The 27,300-nt window shown below is 40.6% G+C and overlaps 3 protein-coding genes and 1 long non-coding RNA gene across 4 annotated transcripts in view; 2 read left to right on the top strand and 2 right to left on the bottom strand.

The window, feature by feature from the left end:
- Positions 1 to 765: 765 nt before the first annotated feature.
- LOC122864057 (homeobox protein Hox-A13a) lies at positions 766 to 19,022 on the top strand. The gene is made up of 3 exons (XM_044171098.1): positions 766 to 860; positions 16,790 to 17,502; positions 18,027 to 19,022. The coding sequence occupies exons 2-3, from the start codon at positions 16,842 to 16,844 to the stop codon at positions 18,272 to 18,274; spliced, it is 909 nt and encodes a 302-aa protein (XP_044027033.1). The 5' UTR covers positions 766 to 860; positions 16,790 to 16,841; the 3' UTR covers positions 18,275 to 19,022.
- hoxa9a (homeobox A9a) overlaps positions 820 to 27,300 on the top strand; it is a 43,240-nt gene continuing 16,759 nt past the window's right edge. The window contains exon 1 of the mRNA XM_044171102.1: positions 820 to 860. Coding sequence (XP_044027037.1) covers positions 835 to 860 — 26 coding nt within the window. The 5' untranslated portion in view covers positions 820 to 834. The remainder of the gene's footprint in view (positions 861 to 27,300) is intronic.
- evx1 (even-skipped homeobox 1) lies at positions 3,455 to 7,842 on the bottom strand. Its single transcript, XM_044171090.1, has 3 exons — positions 7,058 to 7,842; positions 5,834 to 6,069; positions 3,455 to 5,238 (listed from the first exon to the last, which is right to left on the bottom strand). The coding sequence occupies exons 1-3, from the start codon at positions 7,419 to 7,421 to the stop codon at positions 4,711 to 4,713; spliced, it is 1,128 nt and encodes a 375-aa protein (XP_044027025.1). The 5' UTR covers positions 7,422 to 7,842; the 3' UTR covers positions 3,455 to 4,710.
- On the bottom strand, positions 23,745 to 26,434 carry LOC122864064. The gene is made up of 2 exons (XR_006375140.1): positions 26,087 to 26,434; positions 23,745 to 24,294 (listed from the first exon to the last, which is right to left on the bottom strand). It is a non-coding gene; the product is annotated as an uncharacterized LOC122864064 (long non-coding RNA).

The raw sequence follows: 27,300 nt of genomic DNA, 5'->3' as shown, positions 1-27,300 counted from the left end.
CTTCTTGCTGTGACAGCAGGTTCATAACTTCATTTGTTCCTAACTGAATTTCTCCATCTTGAAAAATAGTACAAAATCTTAACAGTTTGTTTTAGAATAAACTCCATGCTATATTTGTTTTGTGGAGCTATATTGATAATGGAGACTGGGGGCTCCATTACCTTAGATTGATCATTGATAGCCAATTTATTGAATTGCCAAGCCTATGTTACTCTATATATAAAGGATTAATTGCACAAAGATATTGATTTTCAGTGTTTATTGAAGACTGACCATTTTACATATTCAAGTTTTCAGATATGATTGCAGATGGCGACTTGCCAGTTTCAAACATAAAGCGTAGGCTATGCTTTTCTTTCTGAAAAAGAGTGTTCTTACCTTACAGACACACAAATGATTGTACATACTTAGCCTACCTCTTACTTGTACCCATCAGCTAAACGTAGGGGCAGAGAGATTTAAAGGGCCACACACCTGCTCAAAAGCTCCAGGAGCAGACCATATTAATAAGGAGGGGAGTAGCGTGCAGAGACAGCAAGGGTTTGTGTTATTATATTGGTTACTGTGTGTCACTGCATCACTTATATGAATTTGTACCTATGTAAATATTAATTTCAATGTACAAATGGACACTTGTTTTTTTTTTTTTGTTGTAAAAATTGATTCTTTAAGTATCCATGTTCCACCTACATGGTATTTTCCAACTTCTTACCTGCAGCGGGGATCTATAAAACGCAGCTAGTTGCTTCGCTCATGCCGAGTTTGTTTCCATGTCACATGCTACAGTAAAAATACCACAGTTGGAACATTTCAGATGTGAAGTAGCGGCCGCCAATGGTCAATCCGACACCGCTGCATGTGTAAGCATATATTACTTTTTATTGTGTTCTTTTCCCTTTCTGTTTGAATTCCCGCTTTAAATGAATACATTGAAGGTGAGGTGAAATTCCTACTTGTGAAAGAGTTAATGGCTCATCTGGCCGCCAAAATACAGTTTTGGCGCGTGTGGGATTATGAGGCAGGCCTACCAAATAAACGGCAGTGTTGCTACTGTCCGAAGTTTATATAAACGGACACTTCTACTGAGGGATTTGAATGCATTTGGGTTGTTCATGAACTGTGACAGTATAGTATAGGATAGGAAATATAGTTGTGAAGCAAAAAAGGCATTTCAAACCCGATGTGTAGCTTAAATGCTCTGCAGGAAGTTTGGTGAGGTAGGATAAAGGATTAAATTCACTACATAATGAACCTCACCATAAACCAGTTTTGCCGGATGTGTTGACCCAACTCATTCATTTTGAATGTACAATGTCGTTGTTGTTTTTTTTTGTCATTATTTAATCCATGTCATGTTACACAGAACCTCTGTTACAAAAACCCAACATTGCGAATTTATTTGGATTAAAGATGTTAATTTTCAGCCCAGACGAGGGATTTTAGCATGAATATGCACAGAAACCCTGAGAAACAACTTCGGCTCCACTTGATTTGAACAACTAGGCCTAAATAAGATTTATGAGGATCTTTTTATATCCTGAAACCATCCTGCTGTTTTTTCGTTGCTCTTGTATGTCACATAAGCACGTAGCAGCCGGCCTATTTTCCAGCTGCATATAACTGTTCCCGGTGCACCGTAAATAAGGTTGATAAAGACGCCGCCGAAAACGACTTTCACGCGTCCCCCGATTGATTTAACGTGACCCCCGTTTCCAAATGATATTGGAAGCCTATTTAAACAGATGAAGGCTTAAATTGTCTTGCTTGTATGCGCATTAATCTCCCATTCATCATCATTACTGTGTGATTGGTCCGTCCACGCCTCCGCCAGCCCCTTACGTTACGACAAGAGCCTGTAAATTAGGATGTAATCCAATTTAAACAGCGGTAGCAGCAGCCACAGATCCATTTGGTGTGTTGTTTTTTTTTTTTGAGTTGGCTGTCGGTGGACAGCTGCAGTGCACCGCCCCTATCAAAATGCTTTGTGCTAGTTGTGGGAGCTGGGGAGCCCTGAGCCAATTCTCACAAATCTGATCTTTTAAGGCTGATGTAATTGGTGTTATACGCGCAATCTATGAGCCCATCATATCTTGAAGCTCAGTCATGCGCAATCTTTCAGCGATTAAATGGCATGTTGATGCTGGATTAGGCCGCTGAGGATTCAGCCGTGCTTATGCAGTGAAGAGAGATGGAGATCCATATGGCTGGCTGGGTAAATGTGGTTGTAATTTGACTCACTTTAATGTGTCATTCTGGCACAGTGTGACGCGGTTTTAGAAGCTGATCGTATAGTGTTGCTGCTCCTGTGCAACCAAATGAAAATCAGCTCCAAGCTTTCTAGGCTGTTAAAAATATCCTGAATTTTGGAGAGACTGCGCCTTCTGAATATTCAGCTAGCCTGATCGGTTCATCTTTATTTTATGGCACGATTTTATTATGCACAAACCAAAGCCATTTTCTTACATGACCCGTGTCCCTATCAGGCTTAAAGACACCGGCTGATAGTTTACATAAATCTGACTTGTGGTTTCGCCCCGACCCGGGCGGCTTAAACGGTGTATTATTCCAAACATATGCATTTTAATCAGCTCGGTCACACTTACAAGAACTCCAGTTAATAAGGCCATCAATCAAACGCGTGTGCGGGAGGGTGTATGGGGAGAGTGAGGGCGCATCGGTGCGGTATGTAGGGGGGTGCAGTACTGTTTGATTAGGATGAACCTTTTACCTTAGAAAATATCGGAGGATGCAAATCTAGTGACTTTAGAAAACATTTTTGGTGTTTGGTTTTTCATGTTGGCCACAGAATTCGTTTTCATAGAGGAGATCACTTGGAAGTAAAGGAATGGAATAATTTGAATTAATGTGCTTTGCTAATTGTTCGTTATTATAAAGACTAGATGATTGTATTCCATCTTAAAAAAAAAGGTATTTTTAAATTCAATCTTGCTTGTCACATTATAGCTACAATGACGCAATTGGCCAATCTTTTTGCCCGGTGGACTTTAAGGCCCACGCTAAATGCCAACCATTTCTCCGCACATTACTGCAATAACTTCTGATCTCTCTCCCATGTAAGACCTAAAAACCCCTTTTAAAATGTGATTTGTGTGTGTGTCTCTGTGGGCCTCAGCACATCGCCAATTCTATTATGCTCAGAAAACTCTTAATTTGCTCAGCCCCAGTCACATGCGGCCAATTAAGATGGCGCTGATTGGTGGCAGGCCTCTCTGAATCATCATCGATCTTTTTGCATTTCCAATATCTTCAGACAACTAATTCTGTCGTGTCTATTAAGTGGTCGGAGAAAATATGAGAACCGTTAGCGGAGCCCGGGGACCACTTAACTGTCACGGTCAATCTAGCGGTCCCATCAGGAGATATGGGGGCACACTGGTGTTTTTGACACCGACCACTTGAGAACAAAATTATTGTTATTATTTGAGGGGGTGGTGGGGGTGTTAGACCAATTGTGAGCATAGAAAATCCTTAACAGCCTACAAACGAAATAAAATGACCTGAAGGGAAGAAAGCTTATTTGAATCTGATTTTATTCTGTTGGCATGGATTAAAGTAACATTTATGTAGATTGAAGAATTCTCACTTGCCTAGTTCTGCATTCGGGCTCTTGGCTATTTAAATAAACCATAAAGGTGTTGAGAAGACAAACACTTCATTGCTCCATTGATTTTTTTTTTGACAGTGTTTATTGCAAATTTAGACGTTGAGGACAACCCAGCCAAAAAACAAAACAAATTAAAAAAAACAACCAAAAAGACAAAAAAACATAATCAGTCACTTGTTAGTCCGCTTTCGCCCCAAAATGCCACTAAACTGGTGCCATTGTAGAAGTGCAAAGCCAGAAAAATATTTTAAGAGTCCTAGGTATATATTAATCACATTTTCATCATAAGAACTGGCTCTCGTATTGTTAAGGGAGAAAAGTGTTTGCTGGCCTTTTTATAAATGTTCTTTTATTTTTTTCCCCATTTTGATTGTCCTCCCTCTGTCTCTCTCCATCCTCTTCTGGGTCCTTCTTCTCTTCCCCCCTCGTCAAACCGTGCGGGCTGTAGTAATCCGTTCCCCTGGTGCCTTGTTACCTTTTGGCAGTAACGATCCCTTCCTGGTATTATCATTAATTCAACACTCAAAATTCACCGGGTCGTACATATACATCACTTCCTAATTTTAGTAGCATCTGCACATTTCGGCCCGGTCCGCCGTGGAGGGCTCCGGTGTGGAGAGCTGCTCTATAATGAGACGGCCGCAGTCTGTTAACAAATCCCCTTGTTAAAAAGAGAGATGGAAAGCATCATTCTCGCGTAACTAACAATAGCCTATGTAGGTCGATTTGGTCGCGTGAAGATACAAGTAATGATAAAAACCTTAACGCCATCCATCACGGAGATTTAAACGTTTCTCTGCATCCTCCCCATCAAATGAATCTTCTAAAAATCAAATCTGGTTTTGTGTCCATGCCGTCATATTTCAGCCCACTGTCTGCAACGGGAGTATTATTTTTCAGTAATGGGAGATCCGTTGTGCGTCACATAGCTGAAGATCTGGCTAATTATCTTGCCCCAAGTTTAAGCTGGTTTTCACTGCTTACAGGCTACCTCTTCATGCTGTTTCAGTCCTGATCATGTAATATGTTAGGTTAAAAAGCTTACGGTAAAGGCTTATATAGGACAAGAGTTGGTTTGTTTGGTTTTATCTGGTCAGAGGCACTTCTTCCCTCTGGTCTAATGTCACAGATGAGGATTTGCTGAGCACTGAAGGCGTGAAAGTGACAAAAGCGTCAGTCCTGCTAGTTGGGGAGCAAGCGAAGTCCGATCCGGAGGGCCTGGTTGAGATACCGTTGGACTGACTGGAGTGACAGGCCAGACAGGAGCAGGGGCTTCCTCCGGGACCGAGGCCGTGGGTCGGACCCGGGTACAGGGAGGGGTGTCTGAAGGCACACAGAAGCTCCGGCCTCTGGTAGGGATGAGACAGCATCCGGAAACTGTCGAGGGATCGCAGGGGATTGGAGAAAGGGGTGGCGGCCGGAGCCGCGCCAGCTCCGACACCCAGGTGGGAGTAGTAAGGCAGCGGCAGGTGGGATGGGAAGGGGTAGGGCAGGTTCCCCGTGGCCGCTGCGTGGCTCATCATGTAGGTGTAGAAGGCCGGGTCTGCGGGGTGAGGCCACGTCATGGCCAGACGCTGTCGCTTGTCTTTCATCCTGCGGTTCTGAAACCACACCTGGGACAGAGACACACCGGGTCAAATATTAACCACAACCCCCACTGATCCAAAGCCAAACCATAATAATAAAAGCACGAATTTGGATTTGGGTTACAGCGAGTTTTTGCTTTGGTTTAATTTCGTCTTGGGGGTTATAGGGAATATTACTGTAAACAATTTGTAGTCCTAATTGTTCTTGTGCCAGTTGAAAATAATAATAGCCTACTAATAATTAAAAAATCCAGGCCTCTGCAGCCAGTAAACGGTTATTCTGCAGCTTTTATGCTCTCTTCAACATTTGGTTATGAGCTATTCTTGGTAGTCGGCCTACTTTATGTGGTGTTTGTTGAGATATATATATATATATATATATATATATATATATATATATATATATATATATATATATATATATATATATATATATATATATATATATATATAAAATATAAATAAAAACGACCATTCGGAATCGGATCGTAATTTAAACACGAAACGGTCTACAACACGCTAGTGTTGATAGACATTTATAAATACAAGCTCACAAAACGTGAGCCCGTAATCACAGCCGGAGGCCTGATGCAGCTCTGCTCCTTTGAGACAGTCATCTTACCTTGATTGTGGTTTCAGGTAGATTTAAGGCGGCCGCCAGTTCGCATCTCCGCGGCCTGGACACGTAGTTCTCCCGGTAAAATTCCTTCTCCAGCCGTGCGATCTGCTCCCGAGTGAACGCTGTCCGGTACCGGCGAATCTGATCCGCTGAATAGGACAGAGAGCCCTGACCCGGGACAATGTTACCCGGGTCTGCACCGGTCTCACTCGGGTGACCCGGAGATTCCCCATTTCGACCTGAATCAGTATGCAGGATAACCAATCAGATGTAATTAGCATACATCATAAAACACATTCAGCAGAATAATTTCAATGGAACAAAACCACATTGAAACGTTTTATTTCTTTCATTCGTTTCATATTTAATAAGCTGGTTTCCAAAGAGGTTGCATTTGAAGACTAGTAGGCTAATGTCATTGTTTTAACTGCACTGTTTCACTTTTATTATTAAGGGCCTTCCTGACATAGCTCAGTTAGCTCAATTCTTCATTTTGTAGAGTCTTTACCACTACCTGCTAATATTTCTATTGTTGATAGTATTATATTGATATACTGAACCATCATTTTTTCTTGACTAAAATGATGAATAATTAGGTTGTATTGTTGTCATTCGTTTGTCTTCTTGCAGCCTTTTGGTTTGTTGAGGAAACTACAAATTATTAATATATTTATATTAATATTAATATTTGTTAATATAATTTCGGTATATGATGTTAACACATATGCAGCAAACAGTCTTAAGTCTTTGCACCTTAGAAGATACCAGATAGACACCCCACAAATGTTAGTGGCCTTCCCTTCACGTTTTTGCTTGTGGTTTACATAAAATCCTGCATTCTTCCTCATGCAGTAAATATACATATAGGCTGATTTGCCGTAGGCTACAAGTGACTCATTGTCAAACTCAGAAGGGAAAATGCCTCGTTAGATTGTGGGTGTCACCTCAGCGTGTTTCCAGCCACACTGGTCACTTGACAGCACAGCTGTGCAGCACCGACTGCAGTTATATTTTGCTGTTACTGAGACCAAACTGTATTTAACTGAGGATATATTTAAATGTTCGATTTCATTTTACATTTTTATATATGATTATTGCATTTTTGTCTTGGTGTATACTGACATTTTTCATTGGCATAAACCACGTTGGCATTCAATCAACTTCATTAGTACAACCATGCAGTCACAGAAAACCCGCAGTGGCATGCAGCTCCCAAACATAGCCTACCTTTAGCTGTTGGGTAATCCATGCTTTCAGGCGTGCAGCTGACATCAATTTCCTCGTAGAAGTCCGACTCGGTGTCTGAGCTGCTGCCGTCTTTGTGGAGATGATCAGTCCGGTGCCTCTCTCCGGAGGAAGACGTGCCAACTGGCCTCATATCGGCGCACATATTCCTCCGTGCGCTCTCCTCCATCACCACCTCCGTTCTGTCCCGGGAGTAGGGCGCAGCGCCGGGGCTCAGACAGCTCCTGTGACCAGGCTTTCCCTGCGGTTCTCGCACGGGGCTCCCGATGGCTCCCGACAAATTAGAGCCGCTCTTGCCACGCTGACCTCCCTCCGCCAGCATCACCATCTCCTCTCTGCTTTCCATCACAAGCACGACTTAAAAACCTCGACTTCGCGGGAGAGTGCAAGCCGTCAGAACCAAGGCGATGGTTTTCAGGTTGGAGGGGTGTGTATGTGTAGTGGTGGAGGTGGGTGGGGGGGTTGAGTCCCAAGGAGAAGGAGAGGCTTCTTGAAAAGAGGGGATGCAATCCGGTCTGACCCTGAGAGAAGAGCGCTCCAGAGTGCGCAGAGGGAGCTCTGGGAGGGATCACCATTTACCCTCTCTCTCTCTTCCTCCAGAGTTGTCATTCTTAATAGGCCAGTCGTCATGATGGTCTCCCCCCCAGATGACGACACGCATTGATTGGTTATGGGTAAACAGACGGTGAAATGGCAGCGTCGAGATGAAGGTGGGGGGTGTCGGGTGGCACAACGAGCAGCTATGAAAAACAGAACATCTATATCTATTTATCTATCTCTCTATCATTCTGTCTATCTTGCAGTTTTCATTGAGTTAAAAAAGCATATAAACATATTAAATAATTCTTCAAGCTTACAAAATATGTAGCTATGAGAAAAAACACCAATAAAAAGAAAATATCAGTTCATAATTTTATATGACTTTACATAAATGTTATCCTCAGTGATTGTAGCTAACTGCAGTGCAGAGCTGTAGTGAATTTTAATGACAAACATTTATCAATCAAAAAGAATTATTTATTTGCATTTTTGTCCCCCCCTCCATTCTCTCTGTCTCTAGTGCCTCTCTCATCTCCACCTAAAGTGGAGTCAAGTCAAGTCCTCAAAGGTCAAGTCTTGCGGTCAGCGTTTAGATAAGAGGCCATTTGACAAGAAGCCTTTAAAGTCAACAGCACGGACTAGAACAGCACTCAACAGCAGAAATCTCAATTCATTATTTGTGCCTCTTAAACAAGTTATAAAGCCTATTATTACCATGTATATAAATGCATGTACAGGCTATATTTTAAATTCTGATTTCTTAACAATTAAATATCAAATGTGCCTTTCTTTCCACACACATTTAAACAGTAAAAATATAACATCATGGTGTGCTGCTGTGACAATGCTTCAGCAAAGAGCAGTGATGGATGATGCTTTTCATTCTTTCAGGGTGGCGGCCGTTTTTTCTCTTTGATGTAAGATATGTAGTCTTTCAGTAAAAAGTCTCTGAACAATGATAAAGCGTTACTGTATAAGGCTTGTATTTCCTTTAGGGGCTGGGATAACGGTGATGAACTTACCATACATTAACCCTTCCTGGGATCACATGCCTAATGTGGATTTAACACAGTTGTAGCAAATTTAGTTTTTATTATATGCTTGATGTTTAACTGTGAAGGATGCAGTGCACAGAATGTCCACTGAAGGTTTTCTGAAGTTAATGCCTCTTCAGGCTGTGATCAAGTTCACTACAGTCTTTGCTCCAACTTGCAACCTTACACCACAAATATGGGGGCCAATTGACTGACAAATGTTCATTTGTTTGAGCCTAAGTGATTTCATCCTCTATGCTTCATCACTATAACTGGTAGCAAATATTAGAAAATATGCAATACAAAGGTGTATTTGGGAGCCATAATTAAAACAAAAAAAGACATTAGGACAGCAATGTACTTTAGCAGTAATATTTTTTAGACCTGCACCTGATAACTTACATTAACATATGACTTATATATTGTCAGGCATATTGTTCCACTCTGTCCTCTGATATTTAATATGTTTAAGCAAGGCTTCAAGTTGTGGCGAAAAATAGCATTACATTACAAGGACCTGACCTATACCCGATTTTTGATCAGATTCGAGATCTGCATCTGTTGGGCATGCTGGTATACTTGGTCGGCCATGATGTTGTGTAGAGAGGTGGAGTCATGTGGTCTCAAAGAGAGGAGAGGGAGGCAGAGGGAGACTGTGGAGCCCCAGCAGCCTCCGCTGTCCTTGTGCGCCCTCGCCTGTCCGAATGAGGGAAAAGGCCCCAGCGGCGGCCGCCCCCTCCCCCAACTGAGGAGTGAGGGAAATTCCTTTGGCTTTCTCCCCCGACTCTTTCATCTGGCCAGCAGAGGGAAAAAAAAAGTGTCCCCCCCCCCACTCTGTGACGATTTGATGTTTCTTTTTAAGAATTTGCAAAAGCAGACTCAGATGGTTCTCAGTTCTTTTCGAAGTATATCAGAAAAAGTATCTGTTTATCTAATACTAATACGTTTAAATATGCATACATAATATGTTAATAAATTAGCAATCAATACATAATTAATTAATGCGTTTTAGAGGCGTAAACTGCGGTGGTATTTACAAAAATGAGTATTCGTTTTGGAGACAGAACCAAAGAGCACCATAACACAATAGATCTGATTTAAAGATCAGTCTGCAAATTGTTAGTGAAGAACCACAAACTAATGGAGATGCAGGAACTTTTCAGTCGAGCCATAAATATAGTCTTGAGTCAGAAGGGAAAAGGCAAATTGAATTAGTTTAATTTCGGTCTTTGTGGCACAGAAGCAAAGTAACCCATGGACCTATTGATTTATATTGTTAGTTAAATTGACGTAGTCCTACAAGTGAACTGATAAATGATAATTAATCTTGTACAGTTTCTTTCATATCAATATGTTTTTTGTAGCCAATAGTTAGTGCAGTTTGTATGTTAAAATGTAACCAAGTAGGCTGATCCGAGGCTGCATGGGCAGATTCTTTGGAAGACTCAAAACTTCGCCCATAAAGATGGGTTACCACGCAGTCTGTTATTGACGTTATCAAACATGGCAAAGGTCCCATTGTTTTGCTACTTAGCAGGAGTTATGCAATGGGTCTTGGCCAGGGCAGATGGGATCTTGTGATCATCCGGAGATAATACTTAGAAAGGGTTTTGCGCAACAGCTGAATGACCCTGCGGGTTTACAGTAGTGTCACTTATATTGTGTGTGTTTTAAGAAATTGAAGGACAGCGGATGGGTTTGGAGAGCTTGCTGATTGTGGAACATATTTCACTTATTTGCACAAAGGAATTACTATGCTTATGCGTCAGTTATCTTTTAAAAGACATAGTTGGTCCAAATCCTGCACATTCGTGGTGGCAGAAGTGCAGAAAACTGGGATGCAGTTTTACAGGAGGAAATCAAAGAGGGGGAGCGCCCCCCGCGGCAGAATGCGCCCCTCAGTTTTACTAGCCAGCCCAACTTGAACTTGACCATGGAGCCTGCGCAGTACACATGTAATCCAATCCATGGCCCTAGCAGTGCAGAACTGCCAGAATATTTGCTTTTAGCACAAAAAAGTGTGTGATAGAATAGCGCATGAATGGGTTTGGTGGATGTTCAGTCTGCCGCTGGCTGAGGTGCACCGCGTTTCACACAAGGAGTCAGAACCTGGAAGAAAATAACATAGCCTCTCCTTCATTATCGTGGCCCCTCCCGTCTCCGTTGCTTCAACTTGGCCTTGAAACAGGATGACGCAGCTACCAGAGAGTTAACTCGTTGACCTTGGAGCGAAACATGTCCCGATGACTATACAGCTGGAAATCTCTGTGCTGTAAGGCCCGCTTTTATCGCTCTTCCCCTGCACCATCCTGCAAACCCCGCGCTATTACACGGAAGGGCTTAGCAAGCCACTGAGATCAGTCTTACCCCATTAAAGGGGAAAACATCATGGGATATGGCTTACCACCAATTCAGCAGTAGCAAGGCGACACACCAGGTGCAAAGCCCTGATGTTTCACAAGACTGCATGTCATTCTTTAGACTTATGGTCGGTGCGTCCCTGGCATCTTTGAGAAAGGTGATATTTACAGGTCTGTCGGCTTAAAAATAAAAAGCCATTTGCAGAGAGCGTTGCTGTCGTCAGTTCCATTGCAATTATATGTCCCACTGTTTTCTTCATATTTGGTCTAATCATTTTTACCTGCTAATAAAGGAGGTTGGAACAGAGCACATGTATATTCGTATTTCTACGAATTATTAAACTATCCTTGAATTTGAGGCGCTTTGCGATGAGCGCAGTTCAGGTGCTGATTATGTGTGGGTGCAATGTAACGTTCAGACTGGCAACCAACTGAGAACTGAACTCAGTGTTTCTGAATCACAGCTTTTCAATCTGTCACATCGACCTATACGTTACAGTAGGCCTATTTGTCACAGCTCAGTTGACTCATGTAAAGGGCATACAGCAAATAAAGATATATAACGTGAACTTTTTTTATTTTTTTGATAATTTTGCATCGTGAACACGGCGTTGTGCGGGCCCGTTGCCTGTAATCCGTTACATTATGAATGAATGAATCAGCAGTAATTTAATAACAACTTTTTTATTAAAATGAACAATCACAAAATATACACCACATATTTATTTTGTGAAGTTGTAACTTATAACTTAAAATAAACTGCATTTCCAAGAAGTGGATTATGTTTTTTTAAGTAGGTTAATTAAAAGAAACAAATCACGCAAAAATGTTAATTTCAAGGCGATATTTTAAAATGGATATCTTGTTTTATTCTGCCTTAAAAAGCTTCGACAGCTAGGCCTGAATTTCAAAAATAAATACAAATGTTTCCAGTTCACTTGTTTTCACTGATCAGAACTGTCTTTTTCATTTGTATATTTTGAAAATTGGTTGATCTTTAAAAATTGGACAGCTGCTAATTAACTTTGGCGACTATTTTCGTTTTGTTTTGACTGGTTCTCTAAAAGATTTTAAAGAAAGCGAAATATAACTCATTGCAGCATCTTCATATAGGCTACATGTGCAGCGCCTGAGTTCACTGTACGCATCATTATTTTTTCCAATAAGCAAACAAAAAACCCCATCTGAAATATAACAGGTGTACGCGCTTAGCCCCAGTGCATTGGGTTATTTGACGCTGTGTGTTATGTAGGCTACATTAAGTTTCTATTTTAATGTAGCTTATTTGTATCTTTGTGGTGCGCGTGGCTTCTAAAGCTGGACACAGAAATATGTTCTTTCATTTCGGCCTTTGTGCTGGCTGCACAAAGCAAAAGGCCAAAATGGCAGATTCTGCAGATGACATCGTACCCATAATAATAATCATAATAATCAGTTTAAATTAGCCTACGTTTTAGTCTTCATATGAATCTGCAGCCCAAGTCTTTTTACCGTCTGGTTATCTGTAAAGGGGCAGAATGGCACAGAATGATGAAATTAAAAAAAGTAAAAAAAAAACAAAAAACTATTTCCCCCTATTATCCCATCCATCGCAGTCTTCATCCATGCAGTTGCAAACCGGTGGCCTCTACACTCAAAAATAGCAACCCAACCCAACATATGCGGAACTGAGTACCGGCTTAACGTTCAATGAAACAAACAGCAGACCTTTATTATTTGATGAGATTCCTGTATGCCAATAAATTATTTTCCATGCAGCTTACAGGCTGTAGCTTTAGCAGGCTGTTAACGCAACATTTTTTTTTAAGACTTCTGCTGGAAACAGAAAGAAATGAACAACGAGCGTGTCGGTCAAGAACACCTTGGGAGTGAAACATTTCCAGTTTTAGGTGGCTTCCTGTGTGTGTGTCCGAAAATGAAGTGGGTCAGTTTTCCTTGTTATTTTTATGCAATCCTTCATGATCACACCGCAGGCGACCGTCCAGAAAATATGTCAAAGTCAAGTGTGTGACCGCCCTGTGGTTCACTGCTTTGACCACAGAAACATATTGGTTATGTTTTGACAACTTTTTGACAGCAGTCTACTTTAAACACGTGTCATCCACAAGACTGAGATTTGACTGCATGTAGTTCGCCTTAGCAGCCCGTTTTATAACACAATTTATGCTATTAACGATAGAATTTATAGCTAAGCATAACTTTATATAGACCTTTCCCTACTTTACAAATGCAGGCTTCAGGCGCTGAGGCCGTGGAATCAATGTGCTTTTTCTCTCTGGCGCTGCGTAATTTGGATGCCAGTACAAACAGGGGGTTGAACCTTGATAATGACCTCAGAGAAAAGCCTTCAGGCTATGCTGCCAAGTCCCAAAGTGGAGTCCCAGAACCTCCAGGGATCCTTCAAATTGAAGTGAATTTAAACTATTCCTGATTCCAACATCAGGAATAGTTTAAATTCACTTTCATTTAGTTACCTCACTTGGAACTTGCATAAAAATACAATTTTAACCATCTTTCAGTCTGATCACTGCTATCTTCCATACGTTTTCTGCAGACATCTGAAAATAAATTGAGTGCCAAATCAACAAACAGATAAGTGTTTCCAACGAGGGTCCCTGGGACACAGTGTTTAAGTGGAACTCCATGGTGAAATGTGCGTGTATTTGGCGGGACAATGTGTGCGTCGCTCCTGTAGAGAGAGTGTGTGTGTGTATGTGTGTGTGTGTGTGCGTGTTCATTGTACTTGAGGATGTCTCACGTCTGGACTGACCACATGTGCTCTACGGTGGCCGCCTTGGCGAGGGCGCAGGGTTGTTGTGTCTGCAGGACTGTAGCACGAAGAATGAAAGGATCGAAACACGGCTAAAACATCCAAAATTGGATCCATGAATGAAAACACCTCGCTGCAGTATTTATTAAAAAACCCAAACAAAAGGCCTGATATGGTGGCTTATAATACTGATAGATGATGCAAAATCTAACATGACACGACAACAGCGGATGGGACGGTTAATGATTTGTGTTTATTTTGAAGCTTGAGTTGCCTTCATAGAAGAAAACGCCATAGGGCAACAGCACGCAACATGCCAGGCCTTGTACAGTTACTCAATGACTCAGTTGTCGCTGCATGTTGTTGCTGAATGATTTCATTACTTAGCCTTTCTTATCAAGACACATCAGTTACATCATAGTCACGTTATATTTTAGCTGGGATTTCTCGTCGCGAAATTGTGAAGTCAATACAGATTTAGTTTAAGAACATTGCATAAAATCACACATGATTTAATTAATTGTAAGCTAGAGAAATAATGCATGTAAAATTCTTTAATACCTTAAATTAAAAAAAAATATTTTTGAACGAGTAGTCTTTGCAGTGCAAATAGGAAGATGTTTCGCGTTTTGAACCCAAAAGACAATCAGTAACCTATTGTGTTTTCTAATCTTGCTTTTTTGCACGATTAACACTCACTTGTTATAATAAGTAACAATAATAAGCGGTATAAGCCTGTGTTTAATGACTGCTATTTCAAAAGGCCTTGCATCAGTAGGATATTCTTTTAAAATTGTTAACCAAACACACAATAGATAACATTATTTTTTTCTCTTATATGGATTAAAGTTGACACATTTCCTCCATTGTATGACTTTAAACAACAAAACATCACATAATGCAGTCCCACTTAGATCCATTATATTCAGCAGAAATGATGCACCTCCCCCAGAGACAAAACATAAAGTAGCCTACATTTAAACATTTTTGTTGCTACAACACACACCACCTTTCAGTCTTGGTTCTTGTAAAGTAAAACAATCTTAGCCCATCATTGTTTGCTCTGCACTTTTTTTTTTGTTTCAAGTTCCACGCTATTGTTTTTTTTCAGTACCAGTAGGCCCACAACACAAAACCCCAAATTGGTTCGGAATATTCCCGTATAGAACTGTGAATAGCCCATATCAATGCTCATAGTCAGTAAGTTTGGGATTTTAAATCGTGTAATTTGTGATATAATGTACATTTAGGCTTCTTTTTTTTTTTACAATCTCTGTGTAATTCAAAATGATTTAATATGTTAAGTTAATTTCATGTTGACATTCACTGCGTGGAAGTTCAGCTTTTGATATATCAAAGGAAGCAGATGAGACCAAAGAAGGTTTTTATAATTTACATAAACATTATACGTCTGTAGGCTGGAAACCAAACGTCTGCAACAGTGTTTTACGCACTTGAGTGGCAACTTGTTTGGTTGATGTTTTTTTAAAAACATTTTTTTTAAATCCTCTAATATCAGATAATACACAAGTACAATTACACTTAATTAGTCCAGAAGTCACGCTGGATTTTGAAACTCTGTTAACAAATCCAGTGAAAACTCCACTAGGTCCATTTCCTCCAAACCAGAAGAGAGGGAGAGCCACTGGTCGTAAACACAAACCAGCAGACCAGACACACACACGACACGTCTATCCCGTCCCCTCTTTTCAGAGATCAACATCATTTTCACACGTATCTGCCAATAACACCTCCAAAAGATCTGCAAATAAAAAACAACATTCCTTTTATATTTCCAACGCTGGGATACAAAAGTAAGCACCACCCAAGTGAAGCTGGCACAGACTAGTTCGTGAGAATAAACGGTGGAGAAAACAAAATGATAGTAAAAGTTAATGTCCTCCAATAGCTTTCATTGGGACAGGAATTCTCACCCCTCTTCCGCTCTTTTCAAGAGCTCAGACGGTTCCTTCAAAGCCTGAATAGCCCGACAGGCTGGATGGCTAGACAGCAACTTTCAACTTGACCTTGGCCTCCAGCCGCGTCTACCTCCAATGTAAAAACACACACGCACTGCCAAGTCGAGAGCTGTTTTTCTGTCTTTGCATATTGTAAACATGTCGGACGTCTAGTGTCTGAAATATTCACCTAAAACCATGATGTTTCATCCGATTTGCTTTATTCCGACCTGAAATTGGTATTGTGATATTTAAAGGGGGCCCTGTCTCTGACTGTGCTATAGAAATATGTGCATGCATAAATTTAAATTACTTGAAATATGTCGGCTCTCACACTTTTCTATAGCATTTCTACATCACATACTGAACGCGCTGTTTTGTACAGAGTACGGATGGACAACAGAACCTGGTGTATTTATGCATGAACAGGCGACAGCTGTTTAATTCCTTGTAGATCACGTGCCACATTGGAATACAATATATTTTAACATTGTTTTTATAAATGGGAATCTCCTTTTGGTATGTGTAATGACACCCAGTTCCTTATGAGACGCAGACAAAGGCTGTGCGTGCGTAAAGGCCATAAGGAAATGCATACTAGTCATATGTACATGGTTGAGTCATAGTTGTTTTTTTTTAAATTGTTGACCACTTTTCAATAATCGACTCTTATTTGAGCTTCACACATAAAAAGAAGTCGTTTCAAGCAAATGTTATTAAATTCAAGCATTTAGTATTCTGAAATATAAGTGAAGTAATATGAAAAAAGTAGGGTACTCCTATATATAGCCTAACTTATTTTTTAAAACTAAACGCACACCATCCATCTCAATTGAAGCAGCCAAGACAAAAGCTAAATCCCTTTATAGGTACGGTCACCTTACTTCGCCGCATTTTTCTCCATTTAATTATCTGTACTGGGTGATGTTTACCGTCCGCTTTGCATAGACTGGCCACGTGATAACATCTGGACCAATGACGGCGCAACATCGGCGCTCCTGTGCGCGTCAGAGTGGCAATACTCTCTGAGAACCAGTATCTCCTTTTTTCAGTCTCTGGGCTTTTTAAAAAAGAGCCAGAAGCTTCAATGTTGGATGCCGTGCTATGACAACGTCACTGCTCCTCCGTCCTCGCTGGGTCGACCCGTCGGTGATGTTCCTCTACGACAACGGCGGCGGTTCCGATGAAGTGAGCAAGAACATGGAGGGTTTTGCTGGTGGCAACTTTGCTGCGAACCAGTGTAGGAATCTGATGGCGCACCCCGCGTCCCTGGCACCAAGCACGGCTTACTCGTCCAGCGACGTGCCCACCTCCGGTATGGGCGAGCCAGTGAAACAGTGTAGCCCTTGCTCTGCGGCTCAGAATTCATCCAGCGCGTCCCTGCCATATGGGTACTTCGGTAGCGGCTATTACCCGTGCAGAATGTCGCATCACAGCAGCATAAAGTCGTGCGGAGCGCAGCCCCCCTCCGTGTATGGAGAGAAATACATGGACACGTCCGCCTCGGGCGACGACTTCACCTCTCGAGCGAAGGAATTCGCTTTTTATCCGACCTACCCTTCAGGTCCATACCAACCTGTCCCCAGTTACCTGGACGTTCCTGTGGTGCCAACTATCGGTGCGCCGTCAGACTCCAGACATGAGTCCCTGCTACCTATGGAGAGCTACCAACCGTGGACTCTCGCCGCCAACGGCTGGAACGGCCAGGTTTACTGCGCCAAGGAGCAGCCCCAGCCTGGACAAATGTGGAAGTCGTCCATACCAGGTAGGCTACATCCCTGAGAGTCCAGCCTTGACAGGACAGAGCTCTTTGACATGTTGTTACCTCACAGCAAAAAGGATGCACATAGTACAGAATGGGGGTGTATGAAATGTCAGTTGATGTGTCAACTTGCAAAACAAACTGCACAACAGTATGATAGTTAGGTTACAACAAAATGACTGAAAAAATGTATGGAAAGGAAAATTTTTAGTTTACTTGAAAGAAGTGGAAAGCCGATGCGCTGCGATTATTTATTAAATTTCCTTTACAGAAAAAATATTACAGTATTTTTTTATTCATAACCCGTCATTATCACGGAGTAGTCGACCTTATTTTTCTGTGTTTTAAGGATATAATACATTATTCTACAGACAATCTTGATATATTTGATTTTATTTGAAAGCAAGTGGAAATGTGTGGTTCAGATTTTCATTTGTTGGAAGGAAAATACCATTTTGAGAATGAATGTGAGGCAGAACCACTTGTTGAGAAGCAGCTTATGACACCTTTTGTGTATTTTCCCTCAGACGCGGTGTCCCACGCCGGAGGAGACTCTGGCTCTTATCGGCGTGGAAGAAAGAAGCGCGTGCCATACACCAAGGTGCAACTGAAGGAACTCGAGCGCGAGTACGGCGCCAATAAATTTATCACGAAGGACAAACGGAGGAGGATATCTGCCCAGACCAACCTGTCCGAGAGACAGGTCACGATATGGTTTCAGAACAGACGCGTAAAGGAGAAGAAAGTTGTCAACAAATTGAAAACTATCAGCTAGTTTTATTTTATTTTTATTACGGACAATATCTGTGGGAGATAAACTACTAGGCCCACACACACAAACACACACACACACACACACGCGCGCGCGCGCGTTTGGACTTATGGATTGGAACAACGAAACTCCTTCCTGACTGAACATGATTCATTTGTATGTTTCCAAATGATTTCCCGGAGCCTCTGGAACAAAATTTCGAGCCCATGAATGCTGGACCCTCCATTTCCTGCCACTTGTTGTTAAATATTGCTTATGTGGATGAAAAAAAGAGAACATATATAGCTGCAGTATGTGTGACTTTTTATTTTCTTTTGGCATGCTCACTCTCAACACAGGAGAACTGACCCCCAGCTCAGAAAGGTGTGCGCCACCGAGCTACGCCTTTATCTGCAAGTTTAACGAGAGTGATAAATCCGAAGATTCACAGGAAGTGACAGTGTTACGGATTTGGACCTTGGGAATGTTAAATATTAATCTCTTGGCTTCCTTTTTAAAACCTACTCATATTCTTAGCTTGTATGAAGTTTAGTCTTATCATATGAACCCGTGCTCTCATTCGTATCCAATCCATGGTGCAATTCTTCTTATTATAATGCTTAGATAATCGTTCGGGATATGTGTTCATATCAATCCTAGCTTTTATAATGTGTGCGTATTCATGTGGTTGTATATAAAGTAAATTCCGGCATGATATCCAGGTTGTGTGTGTGAGTCCAGTATGTCGGTGTTAAAGTCCGTCCCAATAAAATATGGACTTTTTTTTTATTTTATCCAAGTTATGTTGAAAATGGGTCCGTTTCATCGCACGAGACCCTGATGATAGCTCAGTTTAATTAATTTACATTCAATCACTTCATCTTGTCAAAGAAATTGCTCTTCCAGTATTGCTACACTTTCAAATGCTCTTGAAGGCCCATACTCCCGCTCCATGTGACAGATGAGGTTTCAACAGTGAAGATGTAGTGGCTTTGTAAGCAGCTTTCTTTATCCTCAAATACTATATACAAATTCTATTTTGAGATTCAAATATTTGTAATGTGTAGTGGAGCTCTGTTTGGCTCTGGGAGAAGAGGAAATAAGTCAGTTGAGGCTGGTCTCTGTTGAAATATAGTCTGACATCGCCATCTAGCGACGCCTTTGACACACTCCAGTGTCTTATCAGTGGTCAAACATCCTATACAGAGCTTAAAGGCCTACTTAATAATAATAATATGTATTATTATTATTCATTCAATTCTATAATAGGTGCCTTAGTATTTTGACTTTGACCGAGACGGCAGCCGTAATAAACCGCTGCAGGTGGATAGTGCAGAACCTTTTTATTTTAATAATAAACACAGGCATATATAAACCACTGCAAAATATCCCCCTTACTCACTCTTGTATGTGTGACTGTACAATGAAAACAAATATCAAAATTATTGCAAGCACACTTGAAGGGCATTGAGGTAAACTTTCTCTCCAAATGTATTTCTTAGTGCTTTTGTTTTATTCCTAAATATATGTTAAAGGTAATCCATTCATTTCTAGGTCACGAAATACGCGTCGCACTTTTGCTCTAATATTAACGTTGCCTTAATACGCTGCGTTTACTGAGATGCAGCTATTTTACTCGTAGGCCTACAACTTTGCTATATATATATATATATATATATATATATATATATATATATATATATATATATATATATTTTTTTTTTTTTTTTTTTTTCTGATAAAAGAGAACTGGTTTTAGACGGCGCCGGGTGTCCGTCTATGTTGTACAAATTACTAATACTTCACAAGCATACAAGCCGCGTTATTGGTTTGTCTCTTAAGCTTTTAAAACAGGAGCAGGCCTATAGGCGTGTGTGTGTGTGTGTGTGTGTGTATATATGAGAAAATTCAGAATCCCGGTTGTCTCTTTGATTATTGTTTTACCATTTCTGTAGGCTTTCTGTGATTATTGGATTCATCAGAAATAAGAAAATTACTCTCGGTCACTGTGATGAAAAATTATTTTTAAATGTTTTGAATTTGATTGAATATTAATTTGGTGCATTTTCTGGAGGGTTCATTGAAATGTTTTGCTTGAAAATGCGTCACTTTAAAAAAAAATATAGTGTATACATAGCAATATTTGTGCTATAGAAATATGAGGCGACCTTGGTTTAAGGGAATTCATTCTAACCTTCGCTGGCAGTTTTGTGGTGTTTGGTGGGAAAATAAATCAGCGCTTGTACTAGAAACGTAAATACTGCAGTCATTCGCATCGTCCATCGTTCACTGTCGATAATATCGTGGTAGCGTATAGATATATTTACTTGTTGTTCTAAAAAAAAAAATTCTTTTTGAGTGACTAAGTGCAGTTGTAGTGCAGCTGCAGGCATGAAACCAAATCGCTCCTTATTCACAGCTCCAGCTCCTCTGGCTGGCTTTCTCACCTGTTTGGCTGATTTACGTGGTGATATAACTGCTTTAGCCCATTTTGTTACGTTTGTAACGGCTTTATGCATTATGTGTTCCCCCAATAATTTCAAGCACGACTCTCGTTCATAAGACTTATATAGCCTATCCATTAATACAAAAACTAAAAATAAAAACTTATCCCAATAATTGAATTTAATTAATTTTTATTTATTTATTTTGCTTTGCATCCGCTAAGAAGTCTAAACGTGAATGGCTTTACTCACTAAAAGATGTAGAAGACTGATTGTCCGCCTTCTCTCGACTCAAAAAGACTTAAAATGTCCAATTTCTATTAATCCTTATCCGGAACCTCGGTGCTTAAATTGCTATTATTATTATTATTATTATTATTATTATAGTATATAGTATTAGTCGTAGTGGTGTCAGTTATAGCCAAACATTTTCTATTCAGTCTATTATTTTCCAGCTACATTTCTTTTATTTATTGGACTTATATTATTAACATCTAATATCTCATCTTAATGGATGTTGTTTCAACATTTCAAAGCACGTTCTTAATATTGACTCATTATTATGAGAGTTTCATGTACTATTCAAAGTTTACTTGTTTCACACTTTTGTAAAAATGCCAGATATTCAGTAGCCTAAACAAACATTAATTCGGGGTTATTTATAGTCAACTAAAGGCTGGATTGCGCTTTATTTTTAAATAGTGAGTAGTCTGATATCTTGTGCTCATGATCTGCACATGGAGACAGTAGCCTACGTCCGCGAGCACGGAATGCAGCGTTGCCATGCTCCCACGTCCTCTGACGTAGGCACGGCCGGGCGCGCACGCGTTATACAATAAGCTCAGATGGGAGAAAAGTGAGATGTCTGACTGCTCAGTGCATCCTGTAGTCCCAAAACACAGAAGAGCGGAAGAGTACTGCAGTGACGTCACCAACACGGCAGCTCATTGGCTGCGAGGGAGCACAGAAGCGTCTTATTGGCTTGCTGAGAACCAAAACAAGCCTACAAGTCCCGCCTTCAAGCTGACGTATAACTTGACAGTCCAACGCTTACAGCACAGCGCTCCGCCCATCCCTCTCTTCTACATGAACCATGTTTGATCGGACAGCCCTCCCGACTGGGGCAGGAAAACACAGGAGGCTGGACTGGATCCCTGTGCAAGACTTGAGTTCTGCTGCCACACTAAGGCAAAAGAGTGAATTACAGTTAATTTCAGTACTCAAAAAGGGTTCAATTAACCTATTCTTTATTTTAAAAAGCTATACATGGAGTCCCATGTATCATTCACGTTTACTTTAATCACAAATATGTGAAGAAAGAAGGAAATAACTAAGGTGCGCTTTTTAACAATATATGTTAAAGCCTGTGACGTTTTACTATTCAATTCTATGTTACGCACCAACAGTGAAAATGGCCTTTTTTCAAAAAACAAACAAACAAACAAACAAAAAAAAAAAACAGGTCATGGTTTCTTTTCGTCAAATTAATTGAAAAGTCTATTTTGCATCCTCAGAGATAGTCTTCATATAATACAGGCAGAAAGTCTGTATTATTAAATATACTCATACATTGTGAGGTTTTCGGATCAGTGAATAGGTCTAATAGACCACACATCCCATAAGCAGCCCGGTATGTCACTCGCCTGCTTGTCAGACGTGGTTGAACACAGACAGGGCCAACACTAGGCATTGCTCTTTACATTGACCTTCGCTGTCTCTGTCTGTAATGGATGCGAGGCCTGCAACCTTCAGCCAGTCAACAATATAGCTCTGGTCAAGCTTGAAAGACCGAGTTTGGAAGATAATCTCGTAATACACCACAAAGACCTGAGCAGACATACGTTTATCCAAGACCGTGACAGCGGTCAAATAGAAGCACTTGACCGAGATTATGTGAAAGCCTCCTCCATGTCCCACTCGGCGTCTTATACTTCCACAGACGGGCTTTTCCTGCCCTGATACCTCCGTAGATCATCTAATTTAGTTTGAAATATAAATGCCAAATAATTTACTGTTCATTTATGAAGGATGCATAGACTTGGCATGGTGTAAATGGAAGATATACAGCGATTATGAATGTAGTCATGGTTTACAGTGAAAGCAGACGGTGTGATTGCTTCGTGGCGTTTGCTTGCCTAAACACAGATTCAATTAATCCCCTCAAAGCAAAATACGTATTTCACGTTAATTATAGTCAAAGAATGGCCGCTTTGTGCAGCGAACCTTTGTTAAACACGCAAAAGCACGTTTTTCTTGAAAATTTGATTCCCTATCTCAAAGTGTTACCAAAAAGCGACAGAGGGGAGATTAATGAAATCTGCGTGTCTCTGAAAATGGTTTAAACATTGCTGCAGATGCTTCATATTTGTATCCTGCAGACAATAGTCTGCTGTGACAGAGTTACTGTTTTAATCCTAAATAAATGAATGTACGGTCTAATGGTAATTTCACATATTAAGTAAATAAGTAAAATAGGCTATTGATTGAACAGCAGTCCATGGGATTTTTAAAGAGTAGAAACAGTTATTGTATGATCATTTGGTGGCCACCCTCTTTAAGAAACAGGATCATTTAGGATCTGCGAATGAAACTACAATATCCAGTTGTGACATTCGTTCATCATTATTTGTTCATGAGTTAGGCTATACTTAGAAGGCAAAAGCGAGAAATTTAATCCAGGGGCGACGTTTTCGTTGATGTTGGTCGTTCAATCGAATAAATCTGTATTGATCAAATATATTTGATCTAAATGTCGTGTCTGTGCCCGTTAACCGAGATTTTCCCATTCGGAAAAAACAAAACAAAAAACGCAGTGTCATCTAAATTTCTAAATTTCCCATCAAAATAGACTGCGAGGGTGGTGTTGGTCTGACTTGCACAATTTCCAAACGGTACGTTAACATCTACGACTGTTAAATATTCTGGTTTATCTTGTTATGGGAGATCACATCTGAAGTCAAATGCAGAGATGCTTAAATCCGACCAAACATTGAGCGTATATAGGCTATTTTATTAAGTCAAAAAACATCCAAAGGAGAAAGAAAAAGGTATACTATTCACCCGGCTCAATCCGAGTTTTTTCTTTTATTAAAGGTATTAGAAATTTATGCTCAAATTTTTTTTGAGCATGCGCACACATTTCGAAGACTGGAATGAAAGTAGAAATTCACTTTAAGCTCTGACTGTTTTTTTTTTCTTTTGTTCTACAATCCCCAAGCCATCAATAGCAAGTGGCAATTATGACACGAGGGTTTTTCTGACGCACTAACCTAGTTTGTACATTGAGTTACTTAAAGATTTGAATCCCTATCACTACACTGAATTGCGACTTATTTCTTTGTTTGTTTTCCCCCTCTATTTTTTTCCTTTGTAAAATTTCATTTATTGAAGTCCAGTTTGTCCTTTTGTCCAGGCCCGCTCCTGCTGACGCCTCGTTTCCCAGGATACCCTCTGCAGGCTAATCCAGCATTGTGCGTCTCCGCTGGTCAGCCAGAGGTGCTCCCGTTGACCGTGGAGTTGGTCAGTTTCCTTGCATGGCCCCTGTGTGGTCCGCCCTGCCCCTCTGTCGTCGCCATCGCTGTCGGCCTACATTTCTGTCACCTGTGGATAAATCAACAGTTGTTCGCCGAATCAGGTTCAAATTTACTGATGTATTCCTGCTCGTGCGTTTGTACGCAACTATGTGCAAGCTCTGATTGTTTCATGTTTCAGTCTGATGGTTTTATAATCCCCCCGCAACCCCAGGCTCGTATCAATGTAGCCAGCAACATAACAGCTGAGCCAAGACCATGCACCATTCAAGTTCAAAATCACTTAAAAAAAATAAATCTCAGTGTAGTATAAAGTGTGTGTATATATACAAAGGAAAAAACACAAGTGAACACGAGCATTTATATTTTTAATAGATGTTTTGTCTGATTATTATACGTGTATTAATTAGCTCAGACTAGTTTTGGTTTGGCTGTGCGACTACTGGCCCGCATTACAAACCTCCATGTTTAGTTAAGTTGTATTTTGTTATCTTTTAATGCATGTTATAAGAGTGTGTGCATTAAAAGGCCACAGTTGGCACCCGTCGTCGTATTGTATAGTCAGACAGATCTTTTCGGCCTCCTGCTCAGCACACCACACTAGAGAAGGTGTTTTCATTTAGAAATTAAGAATATAGTCAATAGATGCTTTGAGGCGCAGGTGTTGTGGCCCATTTTTCTACCATAAAATGAAAACAACAAAACAGCCAGTACTAAAGCTCTGTGGGTTTTTATTCCACTTGAAGACTTAAACTACAGGAGGTGTCTTTGCAAGACACTGAATGCGCTTATTTAGCGTCCTTTTAGCCTATAGGCATACCTGACGTGGCGTTAAACTGTACTTTCAGATCCTCCCCACACTTGATTGTTTACTTGTTGTCTAACAAGGTTTTATGGCACGCGGATTGGGCTATCTGTATGTCGCTTTCTCTTCCTAACAAAAAACACTGCGCTTCTATCACTCCAGGATAGGAGTTACACGTAATTTAAAGTTAAATAGATTGTGTTGGTATCTGTGAATTCATACAATTGTATGATTTTAGTGTTTGATTTAATCTAAATAACATTACCCAAGTGTTTTTATGTGTGTGAAAACAGTGTCCCTGAGTAAATACACTGATTCTGTCTATCTCCATATCAAATCTTCTTCATGGTCACTCATGGCTGTTTATTGCCAAACGTCAGTGCGCTGATGTTGATCTTTTAGGCTGTATGTTTCCTTTTTTGTCCACAATCTGATCTAAACTGAATGTTTTCTTTGCGTACAGCGCATAAGATGAAGTTATTATCAACCCAAGGGGTTAATAGAACAATTCTCCCAAGTAACATGTGTTAGTATCAATGGTTAACTATTTATAGCACTATTTAGAGTTAAATTCAAACCTACACCAGACAGTATATTAAGGGCCTACATCTCTCATGATATACTATTAGTGCGAAGGTGAAGTTCATTTGACTTTTCCTCAACATAGTAACAGGCTCACATTATCGACCAATCTTGTAACCTAAAGCCTGCGTAAATGCAAAAGCAATTACAGGAACTCCATCCGGGGCACGGTGGGCCCTTTGCTCTCTGTGGAGGACCCTCTCCCTCCCCCGAACTTGAAGTCGACCGTACAGACAAAGCTTTGGCTTTGAGCGCTTTTACGCAGCGCCAGACTGCAGTTTTGATGACCAAAACCCGCGCAAGGAGGATGGTCAGATGATCCGCAGAACGACCTCCTTAATACAAAACACAGTTGACATAAAATTGGCTTTTAATTTGAATGATTTTAACGTTTGTCTCTGTTTAGGATAATTATTTTAATTATTTTAGTAAAATGGTTAAATATGGGCTTATTTATTATAAGTAGAAATCTTACCTTGTGTACAGACATGACATGTTTCTATGTCGTTGAAAACCCTCAGCTGCTGGCTTTGAGTCCGTGTAGGTGGCGACTTCCTATCACGCTTGGCCAGTTTTGTGGTGTCTGTCTGGCTGGGGAGGAAAAAAAAGCGCAGCAGAATACTATAGCAGCTATAAAAACGCAGGTCTGTGCAGAGCTGGCTTTGGTTTTCCTGGCCATCCTGTGCTCAATTACAGCTTAAAAGCTTCAGCACAACTCGTAGAATTTGTCTGGATTGACTGAGAGGCGGAGCGTGTGGTCGCAAAGACACTCGAGTTGTTTGTGCCCCTGCAATGTATCCAAATAACACGGCCTGCAAGCAGGACGGTGGATAGCACAGGCTGCATGTTTTTCCTGTTTTGATAGCCTCACAGGGCGTTAGTTGGTGCTTGCACCGTCTTAGTGTGTGTGATATTTTAAGGTTGTGTTTCACATGTACCATCAGGAGCCCCTTGGATCCCAATGTGCACATCGGGCTGTGGGGCCAGGCCAGCCGCGGCGGTCTTAATCCGAGCTCAGGTCTCTCATTCACAGCACATTAGAGTCAGGTTGCAGCCTGTCCAAAACGAGCTCTACGGTGGCCTCAGAGCGGAGAGCCAGGGAATGAGCATTGGGACATGTTTACCAAATGAAATAGAAGAAATCCCTGCATTTCAAAAGATCTATCTCAAAAGTATTCTTAATTTACTTTATCTTCAGTGGAAAGTAAACATTTAATCCAAAATTATTTGCATATTCCTGTATGACAAATTATAGCCTCAGGATATTTAGGTTATTCACAATCAGGATGTTGCTTTTTATATTTCGAACTATAACTGTATTATTTGGTATTTTAAAATCCTGCGAAACATGATACGTTCAGAAACAATGTTTTCCCTTCTGGTTTTGTGTGTATGTTGATGGGATTTAGCAAATGTATGTATATATGCGTCATGGGGGAAAAAAAACAAACAAAAAAATAGGGTGTCTGATGAAAATTATTATTCACCAAAACATAGAAGTGCCTTGTACATTTCTGGAAGCTGTCTTCTTACCGAACGACGCACGTTTGAATAAATATTTGCACCAAAACGTAAAGAAATAGCCGTGCGTAAAAATGGAGCGGGCTTGAATGTTGGGACTTTTGGCGCTGGTAGTGGATCCATTAAATGTTTATATGAGGCAAAACAGTAAGACAAGGATCATTCAAA

The sequence above is a fragment of the Siniperca chuatsi genome, linkage group LG17 (genome assembly GCF_020085105.1).
Source record: "Siniperca chuatsi isolate FFG_IHB_CAS linkage group LG17, ASM2008510v1, whole genome shotgun sequence".
In the NCBI taxonomy this organism is placed as follows: Eukaryota; Metazoa; Chordata; class Actinopteri; order Centrarchiformes; family Sinipercidae; genus Siniperca; species Siniperca chuatsi.
This window is presented reverse-complemented; position numbering and strand designations above follow the sequence as displayed.